The sequence below is a fragment of the Scyliorhinus torazame genome, chromosome 30, assembly GCF_047496885.1.
Source record: "Scyliorhinus torazame isolate Kashiwa2021f chromosome 30, sScyTor2.1, whole genome shotgun sequence".
Lineage (NCBI taxonomy): Eukaryota > Metazoa > Chordata > Chondrichthyes > Carcharhiniformes > Scyliorhinidae > Scyliorhinus > Scyliorhinus torazame.
The window spans coordinates 154,238-181,616 of NC_092736.1; the positions used below are offsets into that span (position 1 = coordinate 154,238).

Consider the following 27,379-nt stretch of genomic DNA (forward strand, 5'->3'; position numbering starts at 1 on the left):
AGACATTTAAGGGTCAACCACATTGCAGTGAATCTGGAGTCACCTGTAGGTCAGGCTAGGTAAGGACAGCAGATTTCCTTTCCTGAAGGACATTAGTGAACCGGATGGGTTTTTATGACAATCGACAATGGTTTCATGGTCATCATTAAAAGTTTAATTCCAGATTTTTATTGAATTCAAATTTTACCATCTTCCATGGCGGGATTTGAACCCTGGTCCCCAGAACATTACCCTGGGTCTTTGGTTTATTGTCCAGTGACATTGCCACTATATCACTGCCTCCCCACTATTTGAAGTAGAATTGTGCAATGCACGTCATGCACTTCTAATGCAACACAGGTTACGATTATTTCATTGTTATCCAAACACAAACTACATTGGTTAGGAGTTATATGTAGCAAAGCAACAAAAGCAAAATTCAATCTATTAAATAGGATTCAGGTATTTAACATGCTTACCTCCATATTGTTTATTTTTTGGAGACAGAAATGGTTGAGCCTGAAGAGAACATAGTATTTCCAGAGGGTGAAGTTCACCACTGGGTTCCCCTGAGAACTAACAGTGAGCTGGTCTAACCTGCGGCCCAGTGCCAGGGCATTGAACTGCTGCAATTTGTGAAGATTCGTATCTTGGAACTTTAAGTGCTGTCAAAACAATTATGAAATAAATATTTTAGATGCAAATATAGGCACAAGATCACTAAGCTGACTTGTAGTGGAATTAAAAATAAAAATGCTGGAAAACTCACCATTTAGGCAGCATGATGGAGGTCTTACAGCATGATGCAGTGAGTAACATCCCTGCCTCTGAGCCAGAAGTTGTGGACTCAAGTCCCACCAAAGGATTTTATGACCAAGGAAGATACATTCATAATGTGGCCAAACATGTTAAGTATCAACCTGCAAATACTTTGAACACACACCCATGGCAGGTGGTAAAAGCAGCAGAGTTTTCTGGTCAACCATATGATGGAGAGAACATTGGAGTCTCTACTATCTCTAACCATAGCTCTAGACCTTAACATGCATGCAGACCCTCTGAATGAACTGTAACACCATGGAGAAAGGAAAAGGTTAGCTTTTCAGAACTTTTGACACTTCATTACGAGTAGTTCTGACCAAAGGCCAGAAGCATGTTTACAAGCTGCCTATTTTGCTGAGTGCTTCCAGCATTTTTGATTATTAATTCAGATTTTCTAAAGTTGGTTGCTTTCTAACCTGTAGGGTGCAGTGCCCGCAGAAGGCAGCGTTCACCTAGAGTCCAGTGTTTGCCCAGAGAGGTGGCAAAATAGAGGAAAGACCCTGAGTTGTTTTCCTGTCAGGAGGTCTGACTCTTCTTCCTTGCAATTCACCATTGTAATGTTCTAGAATATATCATTTCTGAATTCTTCAGCACACTTCTACCATAACCTCCTTTGAATCTGCCTCAGTTCAGAATTATTGATTTATAGTTAAACCAGCAGAAATTAGCAAAACATAAGGCCACCTGTAGGAGTTTTCAAGTCGGAACTAACCATCAAATTCTTACTACTAGAAATTTAAAATTCAAAACATGGGTGGTTCCATTGCCTAAGTCAAGGGTTATATCACAGAATCCCTACAATGCAGAAGGAGGCTATTCAACACACTGGGTCTGCACCGACCCACTGCAAGAGCACCCGACCCAGGCCCACTCCCTCACCCTATCCCCGCAACCCCACCTAACCTTTGGACACTTAGGGCAATTTAGACAATCTACCTCATCTGCACATCTTTGGACTGGGGGAAGAAACCAGGGCAGCCGGAAGAAACCCACACAGACACGCTGAAAATTCCACTCAATCACTCGAGGTTGGAATCAAATCCAGATCCCTGGCGCTGTGAGGCAGCAGGGCTAACCACTGTGCCACCCCATGGGTTAGCATCTAATTTTGCCACAACAACATTCAATCCTCATTCAGTAACCTTTCCCTTGTATGAAACGGAACAATGATCTATATCGCATTTGCTCTAAGCTCCTTCAAACACTGGAGCAGCAGTGTCTGTACAATTATAATTGAAATTGAATAAAACATCCACATAATAGAATACTGTTTACTGGACCAAAGGCTGGTATTCATAGTATACCATGGTTATAGGAGGAATGTGTACATTTAGGAAGCACATAGTTAACTAACTTATTTTAATTTTATAAGTATTTATTTTTAAATTAATTCTAGAAATGGCAGTTAAAAGGATAAAATGGGTGGACTTGCGGTTGCGGCTATGCGGAGCTAAGTCGCACGTTCGGCAGCTCCCGCAAAAAACAGACTTTTGGGCTCTTTTCAGGGCCCCCAACGACATTTTGTCGACGTTTCCCACGGTGGGAAGGAGAGTACAATAGTTCCCTGACAGTATATGGCTTTTCCCAGGAGCGGGGCGACTAAAAGAGTGGTGGTGGACCCGAAGAAGGTGCGAGGGAAGAAGAACAAAATGGGGGCGGGCGGGGACCAGGCAGCGTGAATGCAGTGGGCGGAGGAGCAGCAGGAGGGTATCCAGCGCTGCTTCAGAGAGATTAAAGCGGACCTGCTTGAGCCGATGAAGGCTTCTATCGATAAGCTGCTGGAGACACAGACGGCCCAGGGGGTGGCGATCCGCGAGGCCCGACAAAAGATCTCCGACAACGAGGACGAGATCTTAGGCCTGGCGGTAAACGTGGCGGCGCACGAGGCGCTCCACAAGAAATGGCAGGAGCGGTTCGAGGAGATGGAGAATCGGTCGAGGCGGAAGAATTTGCGGATTCTGGGCCTCCCGGAGGGCCGGGAGGGGCCGGACGTGTGGGCCTATGTGGTCACCATGTTGAACTCGCTGATAGGAGCGGGGTCCTTCCAGGGGCCCCTGGAGCTGGAAGGGGCCCATAGAGTGCTGGCGAGGAGGCCCAAGACTAAGGAGCCTACGCGGGCGGTGCTGGTGCGGTTTCATTGGTTCGCTGATTGGGAGTGTGTGCTCAGGTGAGCCAAGAAGGAGAGGAGCAGCAGGTGGGAGAACACGGAGGTTCGAATATACCAGGACTGGAGTGCGGAGGTGGCGAAGAGGAGGGCCTGGTACAATCGAGCAAAGGCAGTGCTTCACAGGAAGGGGGTGAAGTTTGGCATGTTGCAGCCTGCGCGGGACTGTGGGTCACCTACAAGGACCGGCACCATTACTTTGAATCCCCGGAGGAGGCGTGGGCCTTTGTTCAGGCCGAGAAGTTGGACACAGATTGAGGGTCAGGATGGGTGTTTGGGGATTGCGGCTGATATGTTACTTTTTGAGGGGGGGTCCTTTGCTCTTGTTTTTTTTCTTCTTTCTGGTTCGGTGAGGGGGGTTAGGGTGGGTTGGGCACTGTTTTGGTTGGGTTGGTCGGGGGGGCTCTTGGAGGGGGGTAGGGTAAACGAAACAGGGGTGGTGGCCGGCGGTGCTATGGGGCCCCGCGGGGGAGAGGGAGGCCCGAGTCGCGGGTGAGAGGACTGGGCCTGTAAAAGGAGCTGCGTCAGAGGTGGCGGGGCCGGGTAGGCGGAAAGCGCGGGCTTTCTCTTGCGTTGAAGACTGGAGGGGACGGGGCCGGGGCGGGAAAGCAAGGGTTGTTTCCCGCGCTTGGGATGGAAGAGGGAGGTGGTGAGCCTGCGGATGGGGAATGAAAGAGGAGGGTGTGCCACACAATGGGAGGTGTCGAAGGAGAGGCGGGAGTGGCCGGGGTCAGCAGAAGTCAGCTGACTTGCGCAAGTGCAATGGGGGGAGTAAAGCAGCTAGGATGGGTCCTAGCCGGCGGGAATTGAGTTGCTGCTGCTATGGTCAACAGGGAGCTGGAGCGAATGGGGGGAGGGGTCGAGACGGGGGTATGCCGCCGTGGGGAATGGGCGGGCGTGGGGTGCGGGCGCGTGGCTGGCCGAGGAGGGGTTATGGCTAGTCGGCGGGGGAGGGGGGGCAGGTAGCCCCTGATCCGGCTGATAACCTGGAATGTAAGGGGACTGAACGGGCCGGTCAAGCGGGCCCATGTGTTCGCGCACCTGAAGGGGCTGAAGGCGGATGTGGTTATGCTCCAGGAGACACACCTGAAGGTGGCAGACCAGGTAAGATTGAGAAAAGGGTGAGTAGGTCAGGTTTTTCATTCGGGGCTGGATGCCAAAAATCGAGGGGTGGCGATCTTGGCGGGAAAGAAGGTGTAATTCGAGGCTTTGAGTATTGTGGCAGACAATGGCGGTAGGTACGTAATGGTAAGTGGTAAGTTGCAGGGAGAGAGGGTGGTACTGGTCAATGTGTATGCCCCGAACTGGGACGATGCGGGTTTTATGCGGCGCTTGTTGGGTCGGATCCCTGACTTGGAAGTGGGGGGCCTGATAATGGGGGGGTGGGGAGACTTTAACACGGTGCTGGATCCGGCACTGGATCGCTCCAGGTCTAGGAAGAAGGGTAAGAAGCCGGCGGCGGCCTAGGTGCTGAGGGGGTTTATGGACCAGATGGGAGGGGTGGACCCTTGGGGATTTGCAAGGCCGGGAGCTAGGGAATTTTAATTCTTCTCACATGTCCATAAGGCTTATTCCCGGATAAACTTTTTTATTTTAAGCAGGACGCTGATAGCGAGAGTAGAGGATACCGAGTACTCGGCGATAGCCATTTCGGATCACGCCCCGCATTGGGTGAACTTAGAGCTGGGGGAGGAGAGGGACCAGCGCCCGTTGTGGCGTTTGGAGGTGGGGCTGTTGGCGGACGAGGCGGTGAGTGAGCGGGTCCGAGGAAGCATGGAGAGGTACCTGGAGGCCAACGATAACGGGGAGGTCCGAGTGGGGATGGTATGGGAGGCACTTAAGGCGGTGGAGACGGGAAGAGTCCATTAGGGCCCACAAGGAGAGGAGGGAGCAGAGAGAGGGAGAGGCTGGTCGGGTAGATGGTAAGGGTAGACAGGAAGTATGCGGAGGTGCCTGGGGAAGGACTGTTGAGGAAGAGGCGCAGCCGCCAGGCCGAATTCGACCTCGTGATCACCAGGAAGGTGGAGGTGCAGTGGAGGAACGCCCAGGGGGCGATTTACAAGTATGGGGAAATGGCAAGTCGGATGCTGGCGCATCAGCTTCGGAAGCAGGACGCAGCTAGGGAGATCGGGGGAAGTTAAGGACAGGGGAGGGAGTGTGGTGCGGAGTGGGGTTGGCATCAATGGGGTCTTCAGGGACTTTTATGAGGAACTGCATCGGTCTGAGCCCCCACTGGAGGAGGGAGGGATGGGCCGCTTTCTGGACCAATTGAGGTTTCCGAAGGTGGAGGAGGGACTGGTGGCGGGATTGGGGGCCCCGATTGGGCTGGAGGAGCTGACCAAAGGGATAGGGAGCATGCAGGTGGGGAAGGCACCGGGGCCGGACGGTTTCCCAGTCGAATTCTATAAAAAATATAGGGACCTGTTGGGCCCGTTGCTAGTTAGGACCTTCAATGAGGCAAGGGAGGGGGGGGCTTTTCCCCCGACGATGTCCCGGGTACTGATCTCCTTGATCCTGAAGCGGGACAAGGATCCTCTGCAGTGTGGGTCTTACAGGCGGATTTTGTTGTTAAATGTAGATGCCAAGGTGCTGGTGAAGGTCTTAGCCACGAGGATTGAGGATTGTGTGCCGCAGGTCATCCATGAAGACCAGACGGGGTACGTGAAGGGGAGGCAGTTGAACGCGAATGTGTGGAGGCTTCTGAACGTTATCATGATGCCGGCGAGGGAGGGGGAGGCGGAGATAGAGGTGGCGATGGACACTGAGAAAGCCTTCGATAGGGTAGAGTGGGGGTACCTGTGGGAGGTGCTGAAGAGGTTTGGGTTTAGGGAGGGGTTTATCAGGTGGGTTAGGCTGTTGTATGAGGTCCCGATGGCAAGTGTGGCCACAAACAGGAGGAGGTCTGAGTACTTTCGGTTGCACCGAGGGACGAGGCAGGGGTGTCCCCTGTCCCCCCCCCCTGCACTTCGCACTGGCGATTGAACCCCTGGCTATGGCACTGAGGGAGTCGAGGAACTGGAGGGGGTTGGTGCGGGGTGGGGAGGAGCATAGGGTGTCGCTCTATGCGGACGACTTGCTGTTACATGTGGCCGACCCGGTGGGGGGAATGCCGGAGGTAATGAGGATCCTCAGGGAATTCGGGGATTTCTCGGAGTACAAGCTCAACATGGGGAAGAGCGAGCTGTTCGTGGTTCACCCAGGGGACCAGGAGAGGGGGATTGGCGAGTTCCCACTAAAAAGGGCAGAGAGGAGCTTCAGGTATTTGGGGGTCCAGGTGGCCAGGAGCTGGGGGGCCCTGCATAGGCTTAATTTCACAAGGTTGGTAGAGCAAATGGAGGAGGAGTTCAAGAGGTGGGACGCGTTGCTGCTGTCCTTGGCGGGTAGGGTGCAGTCAGTCAAAACGACGGTGCTCCCAAGGTTTTTGTTCCTGTTCCAGTGCCTCCCCGTGTTTATCCCGAAGGCCTTTTTTAGGCAGATCAACAGGAGTATAATGGGGTTTGTGTGGGCGCGAGGGACTCAGAGGGTGAGAAGGGTGTTCCTGGAGTGGAGTAGAGATGGGGGGGTGCTGGCGCTGCTCAACCTCTGTGGGTAATACTGGGCCGCCAATGCGACGATGGTGCGCAAGTGGGTGATGGAGGGGAGGGGGCCGCATGGAAGAGGCTGGAGACGGCGTCTTGTGTGGGTACGAGTCTGGGGGCGCTGGCAACGGCGCCGCTGCCGTTCCCTCCAAGGAGGTATACCACGAGCCCAGTGGTGGCGGTTGCCCTCAAAATCTGGGGGCAGTGGAGGCGGCACAGGACGGAAGTTGGGGCCTCGGTGTGGACCCCAATATGGGGGAACCACCGGTTCGTCGCAGGGAGACCAGATGGAGGGTTTTCGGGGTGGCACAGGGCAGGGATACAAAGATTGGGAGACCTGTTTGCGGACGGGAAGTTCGCGAGCCTGGGTGAGCTGGAGGAGAAGTACGGGCTCCCCCCGGGGAACACCTTCAGGTACTTACAGGTAATGGGGTTTGCCAGGCGGCAGGTGGTGGAGTTCCCGCGGCTGCTGCTACGCACAGTGCAGGACAGGGTGCTCTCGGGGGGGGGGGGGGGGGGGGTTTGAGTGGGGAAGATCTCGGAAACTTACAAGGTGGTGCAGGAGGAGGAGGAGGAGGCCTTGGTAGTGGAGGTGAAAGGTAAGTGGGAGGAGTTGGGAGAGGAGATCGAGGAAGGGATGTGGGCAGATGCCCTAGGGTGGGTGAACTCTTCCTCATCGTGCGCGAGGCTCAGCCTCATACAGTTTAAGGTGCTGCACAGGGCACACATGACCGGGACAAGGATGAGCTGGTTCTTTGGGGGCGAGGACATGTGTGTTAGGTGCTTGGGGAGCCCAGCGAATCACACCCATATGTTCTGGCCATGCCCAGCGCTGGAGGAATTTTGGAGTGGTGTAGCGAGGACGGTGTCGAAGGTGGTAGGTTCCAGGGTCAGGCCGGGCTGGGGGCTCGCAATATTTGGGGTGGCAGAGGAGCCGGGAGTGCAGGAGGCGAAAGAGCCCGGTATTCTGGCCTTTGCGTCAATGGTAGCCCAGCGGAGGATTCTTCTTCAGTGGAAGGATGCGAGGCCCCCCAAGCGTGGAATCCTAGATCAACGATATGGCAGGGCTTATTAAGTTGGAGAGGGTGAAATTTGCCTTGAGAGGGTTGGTACAAGGGTTCTCTAGGCAGTGGCAACCGTTCTTAGACTTCCTGGCAGAACGGTAGACATTGGTCAATGGCAGCAGCAACTCGGGGGGGGGGGGGGTAGTTTACTTTATTTTTGATTTTGTTATTTACACTGGGGAGGTCTGAGGGGGTGTATATATTTGACGTGTTAAGTCGGGGTGTTAATGTTAATTTATTATTTATGTACAGGGGGGAGGGGGGTATGGAGGGTTGCTTTTTTTTTTGGACTGTGGTTTGTACTCAACCCTGTTGGGTTCCTTTTTCATTTTGTTATTGATATTTTATGAAAATCTTAATAAAAATTTTTTTTTTTTTTTAAAAGGATAAAATGCTTCACTTGTGAGATGTGGGAGGTCCGTGAAGCTGCCAGCATTCCAGACAACTACATCTGAAGGAAGTGCACCCAATAACAGCTCCTCACAGACCTCATGGAGTGGTTGGAGCAGCAGTTGATGCACTTGGGGCATGCAGGTGGCGGAAAGCATCATAGACGGGAGTTTTAGAGACATAGTTACATCCAAGGTGCGGGAAGATAGATGGGTGACCACTGGAAGGGACAGGCAGTCAGTACAGGAATCTCCTGAGGTTGTCCCCCTCTCAAACAGGTTTGTCGTTTTGGACACTGTTGGGGGTTGGGGGGGGAGGGGGGCGCTATCAGGGGAAAACAGCAGCAACAGCCAGAGCAGTGACACCACGGCTGGTTCTGTTGTTAAGCATGGAGGGACAAAGCGCAGCACAGCAATAGTTATAGAGGACTCTATAATAAGGAGCAGAGATAGACACTTCTGTGGATGTGAAAGAGACTCCAGAATGGTGTGTTGCCTCCCTGGTGCCAGGGTCCAGGATGTCTCTGAACGGGAAGGGGGCATTCTGAAGGGGGAGGGTGAACAGTCAGAAGTTGTGGTACATATTGGTTCTAACGACATAGGCAGCAAGAGTGACGAGGTCCTGCAGCAGGAGTTCAGGGAGTTAGGTAGGATGTTAAAAAACATGACCTCTAGGGTTGCAATCTCAGGATGACTCCCTATGCCATGTGCCAGAGAGTCTAGAAGTAGGAAAATAGTACAGCTAAATGAAATGAATGAATGAAATGAAAATCGCTTATTGTCACAAGTAGGCTTCAATGAAGTTACTGTGAAAGCCCCTAGTCGCCACATTCCGGCACCTGTTCGGGGAGGCTGGTACGGGAATACGTGGCTAAATAGCTGGTGTAGGAGGGGGATTTCAGATATCTGGACCATTGAGATCTCTTCCGGAGCAGCGGTACCTGTACAAGGAGGACGGATTGCATCTAAACTGGAGGGGCATAAATATACTGGCCGTGACGTTTGCTATTGTCACATGGGTGGGTTTAAACGAGTATGGCGGGGGGTGGGAACCGTAATGTAATGACTTACACCAGACCTTTGATATAGACCAATTGGAATACGAGTTCCTGGATTAGTGGGTCATACAGGGAACCTCTCCTTTGTATATAACAGGGAGTGTCAGATCCTCTGTACTCCCAGTGCAGACAGCAAGCTAAATGCACATGGTCGTACTGCTGTTGGTTTCATTAATAAAAGGGATTCTGGTGAAGGGACTTCTGCCTCCGTGGATTTCTTACACAGAACAATAGGTCAGAAAGTAAAATAACTGAGGGGGAACTGGAGAATAGGGCCAGTAAAACTCAGAAAAAGAGATGTTGCTGAACACAGTGGGACTGGTGGTCTGAAATGTATTTGTTTCAATACGACAAGTATAACAGGTAAGGCAAATTAACTTAGAGCTTGGATCAGTACTTGCAACGATGATGTTGTTGCCATTATAGAGACTTGGTTGAGGGAGGGACAGGATTGGCAAATAAATGTTCCAGGATTTAGATGTTTCAGGCGGGATAGAGGGGGATATAAAAGGGGTGGGGGAGTTGCACTACTGGTTAAGGAGAATATCACAGTTGTGAGAATATCACTGTGGGAGGACACCTCAGAGGGCTTGTGCAATAAGGCAATATGGGTAGAGCTCAGGAATAGAATGGCACAGTCACAATGTTGGGGGTTTACTACAGGCCTCCAACAGCCAGCGGGAGATAGAGGAACAGATATGTTGGCAGATTTTGAAAAGGTGTAAAAGCAACAGGATTGTTGTGGTGGGTGATTTTAACTTACCCTATATTGACAGGGACTCATTTACTGCTAGGGGCTTGGATGGGGCAGAGTTTGTAAGGACCATCCAGGAGGGCTTCTTGAAACAATATGTAAATAGTCCAACTAAGGAAGGTGCCGTACTGGGTCTGGTACTGGGGAATGAGCCCTGCCAGGTGGTTGAAGTTTCAGTAGGGGAGCAGTTCAGGAACAGTGACCATAATTCAGTAAGTTTCAAATGGAGGGGTGGCACACTGATTAGCAGTGCTGCCTCACAGCGCCAGGGACCCGGGTTCAATTACAGTTTTTAGGCGATTGCCTGTGTGGAGTTTGTATATTTTCCTTGTGTCTGCATAGGTTTCCTCCGGGTGCTCCAGTTTCCTCCCACATGCCAAAGATGTACAGGTTCGGTGGATTGGACATGATCAATTGCCCCTTCGGTTCGGTTAAGCGATTGTTGGGAAAGCGTGGAGTGTTGCTTTGGAAGGTTAGTGCAGATTTGATGGGCTGAATGGCCTCTTTATGCACTGTAGGGATTCTGAGTTTAATCCGGCCAAATGTGAGGTAATGCATTTTGGGAGGTCTAATACAGGTGGGAACTAAACAGTAAATGGCAGAACCCTTAAAGAGTATTGGCAGGCAGAGGGATCGGAGTATACAGGTCACTGAAAGTGGCAATATGGATGGAGAAGGTAGTCAAGAAGGCATGCGGGCCTTCATTGGACAGGACATTGAGTATAAAAATTGGCAAATCATGCTGCAGCTGTATAGAACCTTAGTTGGGCCACATTTGGAATATTGCGTACAATTCTGGTTGCCACACTACCAGAAGGATGTGGAGGCTTTGGAGAGGGTACAGAAAAGATTTACGAGGATGTTGCCTGGTATCGATGGTCCAGAAACATATATATAGACAAATTCAAAGATGCCAAACAATGCTTGGAATGCAACCATTAGCAGGTGATTAAATCTTTACAGATCCAGAGATGGGGTAACCCCAGGTTAAAGAGGTGTGAATTGTGTCAAGCCAGGACAGTTGGTAGGATTTTGCAGGCCAGATGGTGGGGGATGAATGTAATGCGACATGAATCCCAGGTCCCGGTTGAGGCCGCACTCGTGTGCGGAACTTGGCTATAAGTTTCTGCTCGGCGATTCTGCGTTGTCGCGGGTCCTGAAGGCCGCCTTGGAGAACGCTTACCCGGAGATCAGAGGCTGAATGCATTCTGGAGGTATGGGAGAGTTCTGCCGCTTTATGTAATCTCGGGCCTGCTACTAAATTCTGAAAGGCTTCGGGATAATTAGAGGAACGTCGGACTTTGGAGCAGGAGTAGGCCATTCGAGCCAGGTGTGCCATCCGATGAGATCATGGCTGGTCTGGCTGTGGTCTGCACTCCACTTTCTTGTCTGCCTCTCCAAAACCTTTGTCTCCCATGTCCATCAAAAATGTATCAAACTACCAGCTTCCTCTGATTGACAACCCCCCACAGGCAGGTCAATTTCCCTCTAATATCTCCTGAGAGAGTTTTTCCCTCTGCTGGGAGATTGACATGCCGCCTCTTCCACGATTATGCCAGATGGGCTGCATTAAATCCAACCTGTTGTGTCAGCCTTTGCCGAGAGTGATCACCACAATGACTTAATATCACACTGAGCAATGTACTGTGACCACAAAACTGACCATGCAAATAAGTCCAATACCAATAGAAGAAGCTTCCTTTCAAAACATAGCTTCTAATTCTAAAACCTGTTCACTGGAACATCAAAAAAATAACTGGAATAACCTTACCAAAATATTTGGAAATTTAATCCTCAATCGTGGTAACACTGTGACAATCTCATCAAAGTCTATGAACATGAAAGAGATAGTTGTGATAGACCCAGCTGTCTGAACACCCCAGTTGCGATCCAGAGATTCCAGTGCACCAAACCCATACAAGTGCAGTGTGTCCCCTTCCAGCTCGGCCAAGTGAGAGTCTGCAATGGACAGTCCTTGCACTGCGCAGGTCAGTATCCCATCTGGAGACCTGCAAAGACACATGCAACTTTAATCTTATTGTTATTTTTATTGTCATTATTATTTTTTTCTCCGCGCTTCAACCCAGGCTAATGTTACACCTGCACCATGAACTTTTATCTTTTGTAATAACCTTTGATGTGGCAACTTATCAAATGCTTTCTGGAAATGCACGTACAGCATATTGACGAGCTCCTCTCTATCCACAGCACATGTTACTCCTTCAAAGAACTCTAGTAAATTGGTTGAACATGATTTCCCTTTCATAAAACCATGTTGATTCTTCCTAATTACCTTCAGCTTGTCTAAGTGTCCAGCTATAACCTATTTAGTGATTGATTCTATCTATGGAATATTAAGAAGTTCCACATATTTTTAATATGTTAAAACAAACATATTGCTGTGTGTGAATACTGTGATTGGCACCTGACCTTTGCTGAAATCACTGCTGGAGCGCACCAAAATATCCATTTAATATGGCATGTCATCAGGAGAGGGGGAAAACCATGTCACAAAGATTCCTTGAGCTTAGTAGGCAACTTTGTTTGAGATCTGCAGTCAGCACCCTGGCTTTAGACACCAATAACAAAGTCCAGAGAGAAATGTCACATTGGCCCGTAACTTCCTCAGAGTGGCAATCTCCAACAGACCGCCACTCTGGAGAGACTTAACCTTGTTCAAATTCCAAAGCCCCTATCTCACCCAACCTTTCTCACTCAGGCTGGATGATACAGCAAGGACACTGCGACCGCAAGGAGCAACTACGACCCGGGGGAAAAAAGGAACAGTTGCTGTAAAGGGACAATGTAAAGGGTGAAGGTAAGTGGTTCAGAGAATCGGGGGAGACCGGGAGGGAGAGGGGGGTTGTGGAAGCTGGAAGTGGGGGTGGGGAGGGTTAGGTCAGGTTGGACCGTTGGGAGGTGGTGGTGTGGGGAATCCACTGGGTGGTCACGTGTGGGTGTTGGTGTGTGTGTGGGGGGTGTCCCATGCAAGGCTCGGTCTGGGTATTTAGATAGTTACTCTGGAGTCAGAACTGCTTTTTATCCTCTAACTCTTGCAGAGTAACTATCAGGGTAAAACTGGGAGAACCATCCAAAGTTAACAATTTAAATCACTTGTCAGTTGGTTCCCAGCCCATTGAAATTGTCCAGGAGAAGTTAGCACATCTGGACAATTGCTGGGCAAATCCTTACGTGGGAACTTCCCAGCAGGATTCCCGAGTGCATCATTGAGTTACTCCTTTAATGCGATGCTGGGGAACCAGGAAGTTAAGGGCCATTGTGCTCATTTGAGAATGAGTTGATCCAAGCTTTTGAAGGTGAAAATGTTCAATAGAAAGACATAAAGGAGCAGAGAAAATAACTCGCATTGACAGCTGAAAACTGAAATGAAGTCAAAATTTAAGCAAATAGGAAACATACAACAAAATGTTTATTTCTAGTGTGAGAATGAATTAAATTATCGTTATAGGAGTTGACAGGAGAAACTCTGACAGTGAATATATTGATCTTGAGGTAGTTGGACAATTTTTGGTTTTGGAAGCTGGTCGAGAGTATGCATAATGTACATTTCAAGTTTTAAATTGGGTGTTGCTCTGTTTTACTTTTGGAGTGAATCAAACTGAATATCTGCACCACACAGAATAATTTTCAGTCACCATGAACAATGCCAAGACAGATTTTAAAAAATACATGGATGGGACTCTTTAACCTTTACAGAGCATTATTTAACCACAAAACAGTAATGGTCACTTCCACGAAAATCAAAAATTAGATATAACCTCACGCCACCGGCCTTTTCAGATTTGACGAAGTCTTGTTTGTTGTTCTCTGCTGCTTTCTTTTCAATTTTGTTATTAGGACTTAATTGGTTAAAAAGAGATGTCAAAATATAGTCCAGCATTTAGCCACCTAAAATGGCTGATTCCCTATTAATTTGGCCAAAACCCGATTTAAAATGGCTAACCGAAAAGGCTGATGGGAAAAGCAGCCAACAGGACACAAACGGACAGCTGCAGACAGAATAGCGTATTCGGCTCTGGGGAAGTCGGCCCAGATCGATACTCAAGACTATTAGCAGCACATCAACCCAGACATCTGCAGTTTAATCGGCTATCCCCGGGAACAATTGCAACATATTAGCAATTGAATGCCGGGCCAGACCTGTCGGCGCCTGCAGTGGCCGAAACAAAGACAGGTGAATGACCACCCCCCGATCGAGGAATCGCCCCGTTATTGGACATATCGAACCCAGTGATTGGGAACAAGTCCAATCACTTGGGACTCAGGGTCAAGGGCTGCCCCGAGAGGCAGGAAGCCCCCGGGCCCTATAAAGTGAGGGGCCAAGTTCAGATCTCTCTCTCTCTCCCTTCTTCACCTGCTCGAGACCTTCGCAAGAACATCGACCAGAAACAGTAAGTCTGACTCCAGCGATCGCTACCCGATAAAGACTCCTAGCCATCGACCCGTATCAGCCTTTTTGAATCCCGCGGGCCAGATCCGATTCGATAAGCCATTTGTTTCCCTGACCTGGTGGGCTCTTCCTAAAGTTAAGTATTGGCCAGTAGTGATAGGTTTCTATATAGATAGTAGGATTATTGTGTAAGCATTAATTGTTGTATATAATAAGTGACCGTTGATTTCAATCTTACTAAGCGGTATGCTGACTTATTAATCATAACTCGAGCTTGAACCACGTGGCGGTATCAGAAAGATACCTGGCGACTCGTGAGCAAAGGTGACATAATCAGAGCTAATAAACTAAGGCTAAAAAGAGCAACAAGCACACTTTCAACATTAACAGCTTCATATAAAAGTAAGACAGCGATGAAAATTTGTTCTGTATGGAGGAATAGTCCAATCCCTACAGACTACTAATAGCTACTTAATGTACCCGCTACATAAGAACACAAGAAATAGGAGCAGGGGTAGGCCATGAGGGCCCTCAAACCTGCTTGGCCATTCAATGTGATCATGGTTGATCGCCTGCCTCAACTCCAGATATCAGCCAACAATCTCACCCACATATTCAGGACCACCCTAAGCTGGGTTCTGTTGCACCATAATTGCACAAACATTCAGGACTATTTATCAGGCTTACAATCAATTCAGGTTGCTTATTTTCTATGGCACCAACCAAACATACCTCTGAATCCTGTTTTTAAAATCATTCATTGGGTGGATGAACATCACTGGCAAAACCAGTTATTTAAGGCACTTAAGCGTTGATGGCATTGCTGTGGGTCTGGAGTCACACATCGGTCAGTCCAGGTAAGGATTGCATATTTCCTTCCCTAAAGGACATTAATGAATCAGATGTTTTGGGCAGCACGGTGGCACAGTGGTTAGCCCTGCTGCCTCACGGCGCCGAGATCCCAGGTTCGATCCTGGCTCTGGGTCACTGCCTGTGTGGAGTTTGCACATTCTCTCCGTGTTTGCGTGGGTTTCGCCTCCACAACTCAAAGATGTGCAGGGTAGGTGGATTGGCCACGCTAAATTGCCCCTGAATTGGAAAAAATGAATTGGGCACTCTAAAATAAAATAAAAAGATAGATTTTTGCTGGCTAAGGGAATCAAGAGATATGAAATGAAGACAGATAATTGGAGTTGAGATACAGATCTACCATGATTTAACTGATTGTGCAAGCAGCTCAAAGGGCTGAATGGCCTCTTCCTATTCCTTTGTTTGTATGTAACAGATCCACAGAAGGTAGAATGATCTCACTCCACAGTATAAAGTGAGAATGATCTCACTCCACAGTATAAATATTTCCCACTTTCTCTGTCTGTTAGCTTTGACAACGAGTCATCGGACTCGAAACGTTCGCTCTTTTCTCTCCCTACAGATGCTGCCAGTCTTGCTGAGATTTTCCAGCATTTTCTCTTTCGTTTCAGATTCCAGCATCCGCAGTAATTTGCTTTAATTAAGACTGTCATGTTTTTTGCTGGTTTAACTATGATTATGTAACTCCAGAAAATTATAAGAGTTTCTATGTTTGAACAGAATGCTGTATGATATCAAAACGGAGGTAAAAAGAATAATGGAACTGGAAAAATGAATCATTATCCAGGAAAAAATTACTATCAAAAAAGAACTGAATAATTCCACATTCAAATTAAAAAAGAAATTGGAACTCCTACAATCTACAAAGCTTGGAATCTCCTTACCATTGCTCCTTGATTTACTCACAATCTCTCCCACCCACCATTTCTCCAGCTCACTGGTGCCCTGCACTATAGGTACTTCCCTACCAAAGTTTCTCAATGAAAAGTACCTTGACTCATTTGGCCATAGTCCATGTTCATGTTCATTGATGTGACATGGCTTCTGAATACTGATGTTACTGGCTGTGCCTATCGGTTTCATTTGTTCTTGCTGTGCCTCCTTGATGGCAGCAACTGTCTGCTGGATCTCCCATTGTCTGGAAGCATTGCTGATAGCCAAACGACGTTTCTCCTGGAAAAATAAATATATTTAGCAAAACACACTGTTCAGGAAACAAGGTGACATGAATGAAGAACATTGTAAAGAAAAATCAAACCCATTCTCTTCTGTGGAAGAACTGTATCGCACAGAAGGCATCTATTTAAAGTTTAACTGGTGTGTGTCATCTCAGACAGTCTTAGCTCTATTTAAGTCAAGAACTTCAAAGCGCACTCACAGTGAGCTTTGCGCACGAGCAGTGGGAGGCCACAGGCAGAGTGAGCTTTAAGGTTAAACTTGGGAATTTGAAACAGAGGTGGGAAGAGGTGTTCTTTGCTTTTTCTCATTGCTTTGTAACTTTCAAATCATCAGAGAGGGGTCTTGCCCTACTGCAGCTGAGGATACAAGGGAGAGAGCTGATTGGAGACAGATGGGTGACCGCTAGAAAGGGCAGGCAATCAGTTCAGGAATCCCCCGTGTCTGTCCTCCTCCCTAAAAGGTATACCATTTGGATACTGGGGGGGGGGGGGGATAGAACATAGAACATTACAGCGCAGTCCAGGCCCTTTGGCCCTCGATGTTGCGCCGACCTGTGAAACCACTCTAAAGCCCATCTACACTATTCCCTTATCGTCCATATGTCTATCCAATGACCATTTGAATGCCTTAGTGTTGGCAAGTCCACTACTGTTGCAGGCAGGGCATTCCACGACCTTTCTCCTCTGAGTAAAGAACCTACCTCTGACATCTGTCCTATATCTAGCTCCCCTCAATTTAAAGCTATGTCCCTTCGTGCTAGACATCACCATCCGAGGAAAAAGGCTCTCATTGTCCACCCTATCTAATCCTCTGATCATCTTGTATGCCTCAATTAAGTCACCTCTTAACCTTCTTCCCTCTAACAAAAACAGCCTCAAGTCCCTCAGCCTTCCCTCATAAGATCTTCCCTCCATACCAGGCAACATCCTGGTAAATCTCCTCTGCACCCTTTCCAATGCTTCCACATGCATTCTATGCTCGGTTCGAGCAGGTAACCAACAATCCGCTGGCGAGTGCCCCAGCAGCCCATAATTCACCCATACCCACCATCACAGCTTCCGAAGTCAGATTGGCCTTCCTGAAAGTGAACCCTCGGAAGGCGACGGGCCCAGACGGGATCCCTGGTCGTGCACTCAGAGCCTGCGCAGACCAGCTGGCAGAGGTATTCACGGACATCTTTAACCTGTCCCTCCTCCACTCCGAGGTCCCCACCTGCTTCAAGAAGACCACCATCATACCGGTACCAAAGAAGAACCAGGCAACGTGCCTCAATGACTACCGACCAGTGGCCCTGACTTCAGTCGTAATGAAGTGCTTCGAGAGGTTGGTCATGAAGCGCATCACCTCCATACTCCCAGAACGCCTTGATTCACTGCAATTCGCATACCGCTGCAAACGGTCAACATCAGACACCATTTCCCTGGCCCTACACTCATCCCTAGAGCATCTCGAAAACAAGGACTCCTACATTAGACTCCTATTTATTGACTACAGTTCCGCCTTCACCACCATAATCCCAGCAAAGCTCATATCAAAGCTCCAAAACCTAGGACTTGGCTCCCCACTCTACAACTGGATCCTCGATTTTCTGACCAACAGACCACAATCAGTAAGAATGAACAGCAACACCTCCTCCACAATCGTCCTCAATACCGGGGCCCTGCAAGGCTGCGTACTTAGCCGCCTGCTCTACTCCCTGTACACACACGACTGCGTGGCAAAATTTGGTTCCAACTCCATCTACAAGTATGCTGACGATAAGACCATAGTGGGCCAGATCTCGAATAACGCCGAGTCAGAATACAGGAGGGAGATAGAGAACCTAGTGGAGTGGTGTAGCGACAACAATCTCTCCCTCAATGCCAGCAAAACTAAAGAGCTGGTAATTGACTTCAGGAAGCAAAGTACTGTACACATCCCTGTCAGCATCAACGGGGCCGAGGTGGAGATAGTTAGCAGTTTCAAATTCCTAGGGGTGCACATCTCCAAAAATCTGTCCTGGTCCACCCACGTCGACGCTACCACCAAGAAAGCACAACAGCGCCTAAACTTCCTCAGGAAACTAAGGAAATTCGGCATGTCCACATTGACTCTTACCAACTTTTACAGATGCACCATAGAAAGCATCCTATCAGGCTGCATCACAGCCTGGTATGGCAACTGCTCAGCCCAGGACGGCAAGAAACTTCAGAGAGTCGTGAACACCGCCCAGTCCATCACACGAACCTGCCTCCCATCCATTGACTCCATCTACACCTCCCGCTGCCTGGGGAAAGCGGGCAGTATAATCAAAGGTCCCTCCCACCCGGCTTACTCACTCTTCCAACTTCTTCCATCGGGCAGGAGATACAGAAGTCTGAGAACACGCATGAACAGAATCAAAAACAGCTTCTTCCCCACTGTCACCAGACTCCTAAATGACCCTCTTATGGACTGATTTCATGAACACTACACCCTGTATGCTTCAGCCGATGCCAGTGCTTTTGTAGTTACATTGTATATGTTGTGTTGCCCTATTATGTATTTTCTTTTATTCCCTTTTCTTCTCATGTACTTAATGATCTGTTGAGCTGCTCGCAGAAAAATACTTTTCACTGTACCTCGGTACATGTGACAATAAACAAATCCAATCCAATCCAATCCAATCCTTCCTATAATGCGGCGACCAGAATTGCACGCAATACTCCAAATGTGGCCGCACCAGAGTTTTGTACAGCTACATCACCACCTCATGGCTCCGAAACTCAATCCCTCTACCAATAAAAGCTAACACACCGTACGCCTTCTTAACAACCCTCTCAACCTGAGTGGCAACTTTCAGGGATCTATGTACATGGACACCGAGATCTCTCTGCTCATCCACACTACCAAGAATCTTCGCGGGAAAACAACAGTAGCATCCAGAGCAGTGGCACTACGGCTAGCTCTGTTGTTCAGCAGGAAGATCAAGCGAGGAAGAGCAATAGTCAGGGAACTCCACAGTCAGGGGCACATATAGGTGCTTCTGTGGTCGTGATTGTTTATTTTATGTTTGCCCTATGTATTTTCTTGTATGGAATGATCTGTCTGAGCTGTACGCAGAACAATACTTTTCACTGTACCTTGGTACACGTGACAATAAACACAATCCAAATCTTCAGGCAAGGCAGAGGAAAGGGTAGAAGAGGAGGAGGCATTGCATTGTTAGCTAAGGAAGCAATTACTGCAGTAAAGATCGATAACATCTTGAAGGGGACATCAAATTAAGCTTTGTGGGTAGAGCTTAGGAATAAAAAAGGGACACTACCTTGCTAGTTGTTTATTATAGACCCCCGAGATACTCGGCAGGAAATTGAGAAGCAAATATGTGCGCAATTCGTGGAGGTGTGTAAAAATAATAAGAGGGTAATTATAATGGGTGATTTCAACTTTCCCCAAATGAATTGGGATAGCCATCATGTTAAGGGCTTAAGATGGAGTAGAGTTCTTAAGATGTATACAGGAGAACGTTTTAGCTCAGTATGTGGAGGATCCAACAAGGGATGGTGCAGTGCTGGACCTAATTCTGGGGAATGAAGCCTGAGTATGGTGGGGGACTATTTTGGTTAGAGCGACCACAACAAGATTCAAGTAAAATTTGTTATGGGCAAAGAAATAGACAAGATGCAAAAAAAGATTATGGATTGGGGAAGAGTAGATTTTAATAAAATAAGGCACGATTGGCCAAGGTAGACTGGAAAGAGAGATACTTGTGGGGAAGCCTACAGAAAAGCAATGGGGGTGTTCATGATGAAATGGGGAGGGTACAGGTCCAATATGTGCCCTCTAGGATAACAGGAAGGTGTGACAAGCCGAGAGAACCATGGATCACCAATGACATTCGGGATACGGTGAGAAGGAATTTAGAGAGAAGGGGAGCAAGTCTGCAGATGCATTAGTGGAATACAGAAAGTGTAGAATGGAGCTTAAGAAACCAATTAGAAGAGCAAAGAGGAGATATGAGAACGCTCTGGCTGGTAAAAGGAGGGAAAATCCAAAATATTCTTAAAAGTATATCAATGAAAAGGGATTATGCCCATTAAGGACCAAGAGGAAATCTGTGGGTGACCAGAGGTCATTGGCAGGGTGTTGAAAGAATATTTCATATCTGTCTTAACCTAATGAACATAGCCATGGATGAACATAGAACATACAGTGCAGAAGGAGGCCATTCGGCCCATTAAGACTGCACCGACCCACTTAAGCACTCACTTCCACCCTATCCCCGTAACCCAATAACCCCTCCTAACCTTTTTGGTCACTAAGGGCATTTTATCATCGCCAATCCACCTAATCTGCAAGTCTTTGGACTGTGGGAGGAAACTGGAGCACCCGGAGGAAACCCACACAGACACTGGGAGAACGTGCAGACTCCGCACAGACAGTGACCCAGTGGGGAATCAAACCTGGGACCCTGGAGCTGTGAAGCCACAGTGCTATCCACTTGCGCTACCATGCTGCCCAATAATAGGAGGAGGTAGTGTTGGACTCGGGAGAGATTGTGAGGTTCTTGAGCAAATTGTCATAGGGACTGACAAGGTATTGGCGGGCTTAAAAGTGGAAAATTCTCCAGGCTGCTCTGGGAGGCGAGGGAGGAGATTGCCGGGGCTCTGACCCAAATGTTTAATTCCTCAATGGCCCCGGGGGAGCTGCCAGAGGACTGGAGAACAGCTAATGTGGTCCCACTATTTAACAAAGGTTGCAGAGACAAGCCAAGGAACTTTCTGTACCAGTGAGTCACATGTCAGTGGTTGGGAAACTACTGGAGAAGATTCTGAAGAATAGAATCTATCTCCACTTGGCGAGGCAAGGTTTGATCAGGGACAGTCAGAATGGCTTTGTCAAAATGAGGTCATGCCCAACAAATTTGATTGACATTTTTGAGCATGTAATCAAGAATATAGATGAGGGTACTGCAGTTGATATAATTTACATGGATTTCAGTAAAGCCTTTGGTTACATCTGGACTATATCGGGACTTCCGGAAGGCATTTGATAAGGTGCCGTACAGAAGGTTTATTCCCAAGGTGAGATCACATGGGATTAGGGGTAACTTATTAGCATGGAAAGAATCGGATCGTGTCTCGGATCGTGTTTTCCGGGTCCTTAGGGGGGAGGGGGAGCAGCCCCAAGTCGTGGTCCACATTGGCACTAACGACATAGGTAGGAAAGGGGACAAGGATGTCAGGGAGGCTTTCAGGGAGCTAGGATGGAAGCTCAGAACTAGAACAAACAGAGTTGTTATCTCTGGGTTGTTGCCCGTGCCACGTGATAGCGAGATGAGGAATAGGGAGAGAGAGCATTTAAACACGTGGCTACAGGGATGGTGCAGGCCGGAGGGATTCAGATTTCTGGATAACTGGGGCTCTTTCTGGGGAAGGTGGGACCTCTACAGACAGGATGGTCTACATCTGAACCTGAGGGGCACAAATATCCTGGGGGGGAGATTTGTTAGTGCTCTTTGGGGGGTTTAAACTAATGCAGCAGGGGCATGGGAACCTGGATTGTAGTTTTAGGGTAAGGGAGAATGAGAGTATAGAGGTCAGGAGCACAGATTTGACGTCGCAGGAGGGGGCCAGTGTTCAGGTAGGTGGTTTGAAGTGTGTCTACTTCAATGCCAGGAGTATACGAAACAAGGTAGGGGAACTGGCAGCATGGGTTGGTACCTGGGACTTCGATGTTGTGGCCATTTCAGAGACATGGATAGAGCAGGGACAGGAATGGATGTTGCAGGTTCTGGGGTTTAGGTGTTTTAGTAAGCTCAGAGAAGGAGGCAAAAGAGGGGGAGGTGTGGCGCTGCTAGTCAAGAGCAGTATTACGGTGGCGGAGAGGATGCTAGATGGGGACTCTTCCTCCGAGGTAGTATGGGCTGAAGTTAGAAACAGGAAAGGAGAGGTCACCCTGTTGGGAGTTTTTTATAGGCCTCCTAATAGTTCTAGGGATGTAGAGGAAAGGATGGCGAAGATGATTCTGGATAAGAGCGAAAGTAACAGGGTAGTTATTATCGGAGACTTTAACTTTCCAAATATTGACTGGAAAAGATATAGTTTGAGTACAATAGATGGGTCGTTTTTTGTACAGTGTGTGCAGGAGGGTTTCCTGAAACAATATGTTGACAGGCCAACAAGAGGCGAGGCCACGTTGGATTTGGTTTTGCGTAATGAACCAGGCCAGGTGTTGGATTTGGAGGTAGGAGAGCACTTTGGGGACAGTGACCACAATTCGGAGACGTTTACGTTAATGATGGAAAGGGATAAGTATACACCGCAGGGCAAGAGTTATAGCTGGGGGAAGGGCAATTATGATGCCATTAGACGTGACTTGGGGGGGATAAGGTGGAGAAGTAGGCTGCAAGTGTTGGGCACACTGGATAAGTGGGGCTTGTTCAAGGATCAGCTACTGCGTGTTCTTGATAAGTATGTACCGGTCAGGCAGGGAGGAAGGCGTCGAGCGAGGGAACCGTGGTTTACCAAAGAAGTGGAATCTCTTGTTAAGAGGAAGAAGGAGGCCTATGTGAAGATGAGGTGTGAAGTTTCAGTTGGGGCGATGGATAGTTACAAGGTAGCGAGGAAGGATCTAAAGAGAGAGCTAAGACGAGCAAGGAGGGGACATGAGAAGTATTTGGCAGGAAGGATCAAGGAAAACCCAAAAGCTTTCTATAGGTATGTCAGGAATAAGCGAATGACTAGGGAAAGAGTAGGACCAGTCAAGGACAGGGATGGGAAATTGTGTGTGGAGTCTGAAGAGATAGGCGAGATACTAAATGAATATTTTTCGTCAGTATTCACTCAGGAAAAAGATAATGTTGTGGAGGAGAATGCTGAGCCCCAGGCTAATAGAATAGATGGCATTGAGGTACGTAGGGAAGAGGTGTTGGCAATTCTGGACAGGCTGAAAATAGATAAGTCCCCGGGACCTGATGGGATTTATCCTAGGATTCTCTGGGAGGCCAGGGAAGAGATTGCTGGACCTTTGGCTTTGATTTTTATGTCATCATTGGCTACAGGAATAGTGCCAGAGGACTGGAGGACAGCAAATGTGGTCCCTTTGTTCAAAAAGGGAAGCAGAGACAACCCCGGCAACTATAGACCGGTGAGCCTCACGTCTGTAGTGGGTAAAGTCTTGGAGGGGATTATAAGAGACAAGATTTATAATCATCTAGATAGGAATAATATGATCAGGGATAGTCAGCATGGCTTTGTGAAGGGTAGGTCATGCCTCACAAACCTTATTGAGTTCTTTGAGAAGGTGACTGAACAGGTAGACGAGGGTAGAGCAGTTGATGTGGTGTATATGGATTTCAGCAAAGCGTTTGATAAGGTTCCCCACGGTAGGCTATTGCAGAAAATACGGAGGCTGGGGATTGAGGGTGATTTAGAGATGTGGATCAGAAATTGGCTAGCTGAAAGAAGACAGAGGGTGGTGGTTGATGGGAAATGTTCAGAATGGAGTACAGTCACAAGTGGAGTACCACAAGGATCTGTTCTGGGGCCGTTGCTGTTTGTCATTTTTATCAATGACCTAGAGGAAGGCGCAGAAGGGTGGGTGAGTAAATTTGCAGACGATACTAAAGTCGGTGGTGTTGTCGATAGTGTGGAAGGATGTAACAGGTTACAGAGGGATATAGATAAGCTGCAGAGCTGGGCTGAGAGGTGGCAAATGGAGTTTAATGTAGAGAAGTGTGAGGTGATTCACTTTGGAAGGAATAACAGGAATGCGGAATATTTGGCTAATGGTAAAGTTCTTGAAAGTGTGGATGAGCAGAGGGATCTAGGTGTCCATGTACATAGATCCCTGAAAGTTGCCACCCAGGTTGATAGGGTTGTGAAGAAGGCCTATGGAGTGTTGGCCTTTATTGGTAGAGGGATTGAGTTCCGGAGTCAGGAGGTCATGTTGCAGCTGTACAGAACTCTGGTACGGCCGCATTTGGAGTATTGCGTACAGTTCTGGTCACCGCATTATAGGAAGGACGTGGAGGCTTTGGAGCGGGTGCAGAGGAGATTTACCAGGATGTTGCCTGGTATGGAGGGAAAATCTTATGAGGAAAGGCTGATGGACTTGAGGTTGTTTTCGTTGGGAGAGAAGAAGGTTAAGAGGAGGCTTAATAGAGGCATACAAAATGATCAGGGGGTTAGATAGGGTGGACAGTGAGAGCCTTCTCCCGCGGATGGAAATGGCTGGCACGAGAGGACATAACTTTAAACTGAGGGGTAATAGATATAGGACAGAGGTCAGAGGTAGGTTCTTTACGCAAAGAGTAGTGAGGCCGTGGAATGCCCTACCTGCTACAGTAGTGAACTCGCCAACATTGAGGGCATTTAAAAGTTTATTGGATAAACATATGGATGATAATGGCATAGTGTAGGTTAGATGGCTTTTGTTTCGGTGCAACATCGTGGGCCGAAGGGCCTGTACTGCGCTGTATTGTTCTATGTTCTATGTTCTAAGACTGGCTGACCGACAGAAGACAGAGTCAGGATAAATGGGTCTTTTTCTGGATGGCAAGATGTAACTAGTGTCCCCAGCTATTTACAGTCTATATTATCGACTTTGATACAGGGATAGAAGATTCTATAGCCAGATTTGCAGATGACACAAAAATAGGTGGGACAGTAAGTTGCAATGAGGAACTAAGAACCTTACAAATGGATATAGATAGTTTGGAGAGTGGGCCAAAATGTGGCAGATGAAGTTTAACTTGGATAAGTGTGAGGTCATGCATTTTGGTCGAAAAAATGGAAAGGCAACTTATTATCTAAATGCAGTAAGAAGTGTTACAACACCAGGTTAAAGTCCAACAGGTTTGTTTCAAACACTAGCTTTCGGAGCGCTGCTCCTTCCTCAGGTGAATGATCACCTGAGGAAGGAGCAGTGCTCCGAAAGCTAGTGTTTGAAACAAACCTGTTGGACTTTAACCTGGTGTTGTAACACTTCTTACTGTGCTCACCCCAGTCCAACGCCGGTATTTCCACATCATATTATCTAAATGGGGAGAGACTTTGGGGTGCTCCGATGCAGAGGGATCTGGGGGTCTTTGTGCATGAGTCACAGAAAATATGCATGCAGGTACAGCAGATAATAAGGAAAGCAAATGGAATGTTGGCATTTATAGCAAAAGGAATTGAGTATAAAGGTAAGGAAGTGTTGGAGAAAATATACAATGCATTGGTGAGACCACACCTGGAGTATTGTGCAGTTTTGGTCCACTTATTTGAGGAAAGATGTAGTGGCATTGGAGACAGTTCAGAGGAGGTTCACTGGATTGATTCCAGAGATGAGGGGTTTGTCGTATGAGGAGAGATTGAACAGTTTAGGCTCATACTCTCGAGTTCAGAAGAATGAGGGGAGACCTAATTGAGATATACAAGATGCTACAAGGTCTGGATAAAGTAGACGTGGAGCTGATGCTTTCTCTTGTGGGGCATTCTAAAACAAGAGGTCATAATCTTAGAAAAAGAGGTAGCAAATTTAAAACTGATTTGAGGAAAAACTATTTCTCCCAAAGGGTTGTGAATCTGTGGAATTCGCTACCCCAGAGTGCAGTGGATGCTGGGACAGTGAGTAAATTTAAGGGGGAGTTAGACAGATTTTTAATCGGTAATGGTGTAGCAATCTGGGATGGCCACTTCCAGAACACAAAATGGACGCTCACAGAGAATGTAGGGAAATGTGGACAATACTAGATAACAAGCAGGCACAGAGCCTGAATGTATATTTGGGAAGCAGTTACCAGACGGAATCGAAATTCTGGGTCGATTAACATATTGATGGCCCATCTCCGAGGAACAAAGGACTAACACTCAGGTAGTTGATACTGTCGCAGACATCCCAACGGCAGTACCCCAATCAAAAGACACAAACAAAGCTAGGCCAACGGCCACCTAAGACACGCCCGGCCATCAGGGCACCCACCCCTTTATTGGTTAAGATCGATAACAATGATCGAGAAGCTGCCCAATTAATTGGGACCAAGTTTAAGTTCCGAAGAATAAAGAGACCTTGGCGTGTTTGTCCATAGATCTCTGAAGGCAGAAGGGCTGTTTAATAGGGTGGTGAAAAAGATATATGGGACACTTGCTTTTATCAATCGGGGCATAGATTACAAAAACAGGGAGGTCATGATGGAGTTGTATAGAATTTTGGTGAGGCCACAGCTTGAGTACTGTGTGCAATTCTGGTCGCCATATGGGGAGGATGTGATTGCACTTGAGGGGTGCAGAGAATATTCACCAGGATATTGTCTGGGATGGAACATTTAAGTTAGAAAGAGAGGTTGGTTAGGCTTGGGTTGTTTTCTCTGGACCAAATGACATAGAGGGGGTGACCTGATCAAGGTGGACAAGATTATGAGGGCCATGGGCAGGGTGGATAGGGAGCAGCTGTTCCCCTTAGTTGAAGGGTCAGTTATGAGGGACACAAGTTCAAAGTGAGGGGTGAGTGGTTTAGGGGGGATTTGAGGAAAACCTTGATACCCAGAGAATGGGGACGGTCTGGAACGCACTGCCTGGGAGGGTGGGAGAGGCGGGTCTGGAACGCACTGCCTGGGAGGGTGGGAGAGGCGGGTTGCCTCACATCCTTCAAAAAGTACCTGGATGAGCACTTGGCACGTCATAACATTCAAGACTTTGGGCCAAGTGCTGGAAAATGGGATCAGATGGGCAGGTCAGGGCCTTTCAAGTTTCAGTGCAGACTCGATGGGCTGCAGGGTGTGTTCTGCATTTTTTTTTAAAAAAAGAGTACTCAATTTTTTTTCCCAATTAAGGGGCAATTTAGCCAATCTACCTAACCTGCACATCTTTGGGTTGAGGGGGGTGGGGGGTGAAATCCATGCAGACACAGGGAGAATGTGCAAACTCACATGGATAGTGACCTGGGGCCGGGATCGAACCCGATCCTCAGCGCCGTGAGGCATCCGTGCTAACCACTGCACCACCATGCCGCCCGGCCCTATTCTACACTGTACTATACTGTGATTCTGTAACTCTAGATTGGTGAGCCAAACTTAAAATGTCTGACAAACCCTCATGCCAGAAATAATTTTCATTTTGGAAATTTGTCTAACTGATTATATGTTAGATATGAAGCACTCCGCA

General features: G+C 48.1%; 1 protein-coding gene across 4 annotated transcripts in view; it reads right to left on the bottom strand.

Moving 5' to 3' along the window:
- Positions 1-27,379, bottom strand: part of LOC140404293 (leucine-rich repeat-containing protein 49-like) — a 216,432-nt gene that overhangs the window by 89,918 nt on the left and 99,135 nt on the right. For 3 of the 4 annotated variants that reach the window (XM_072492614.1, XM_072492616.1, XM_072492617.1), the window contains exons 12-14: positions 16,081-16,262; positions 11,580-11,817; positions 459-644 (exon numbers count right to left, since the gene is read on the bottom strand). In XM_072492614.1, the coding sequence (XP_072348715.1) occupies positions 459-644; positions 11,580-11,817; positions 16,081-16,262 (606 nt within the window). The remainder of the gene's footprint in view (positions 1-458; positions 645-11,579; positions 11,818-16,080; positions 16,263-27,379) is intronic. The other variant, XM_072492615.1, reaches the window with a different exon arrangement.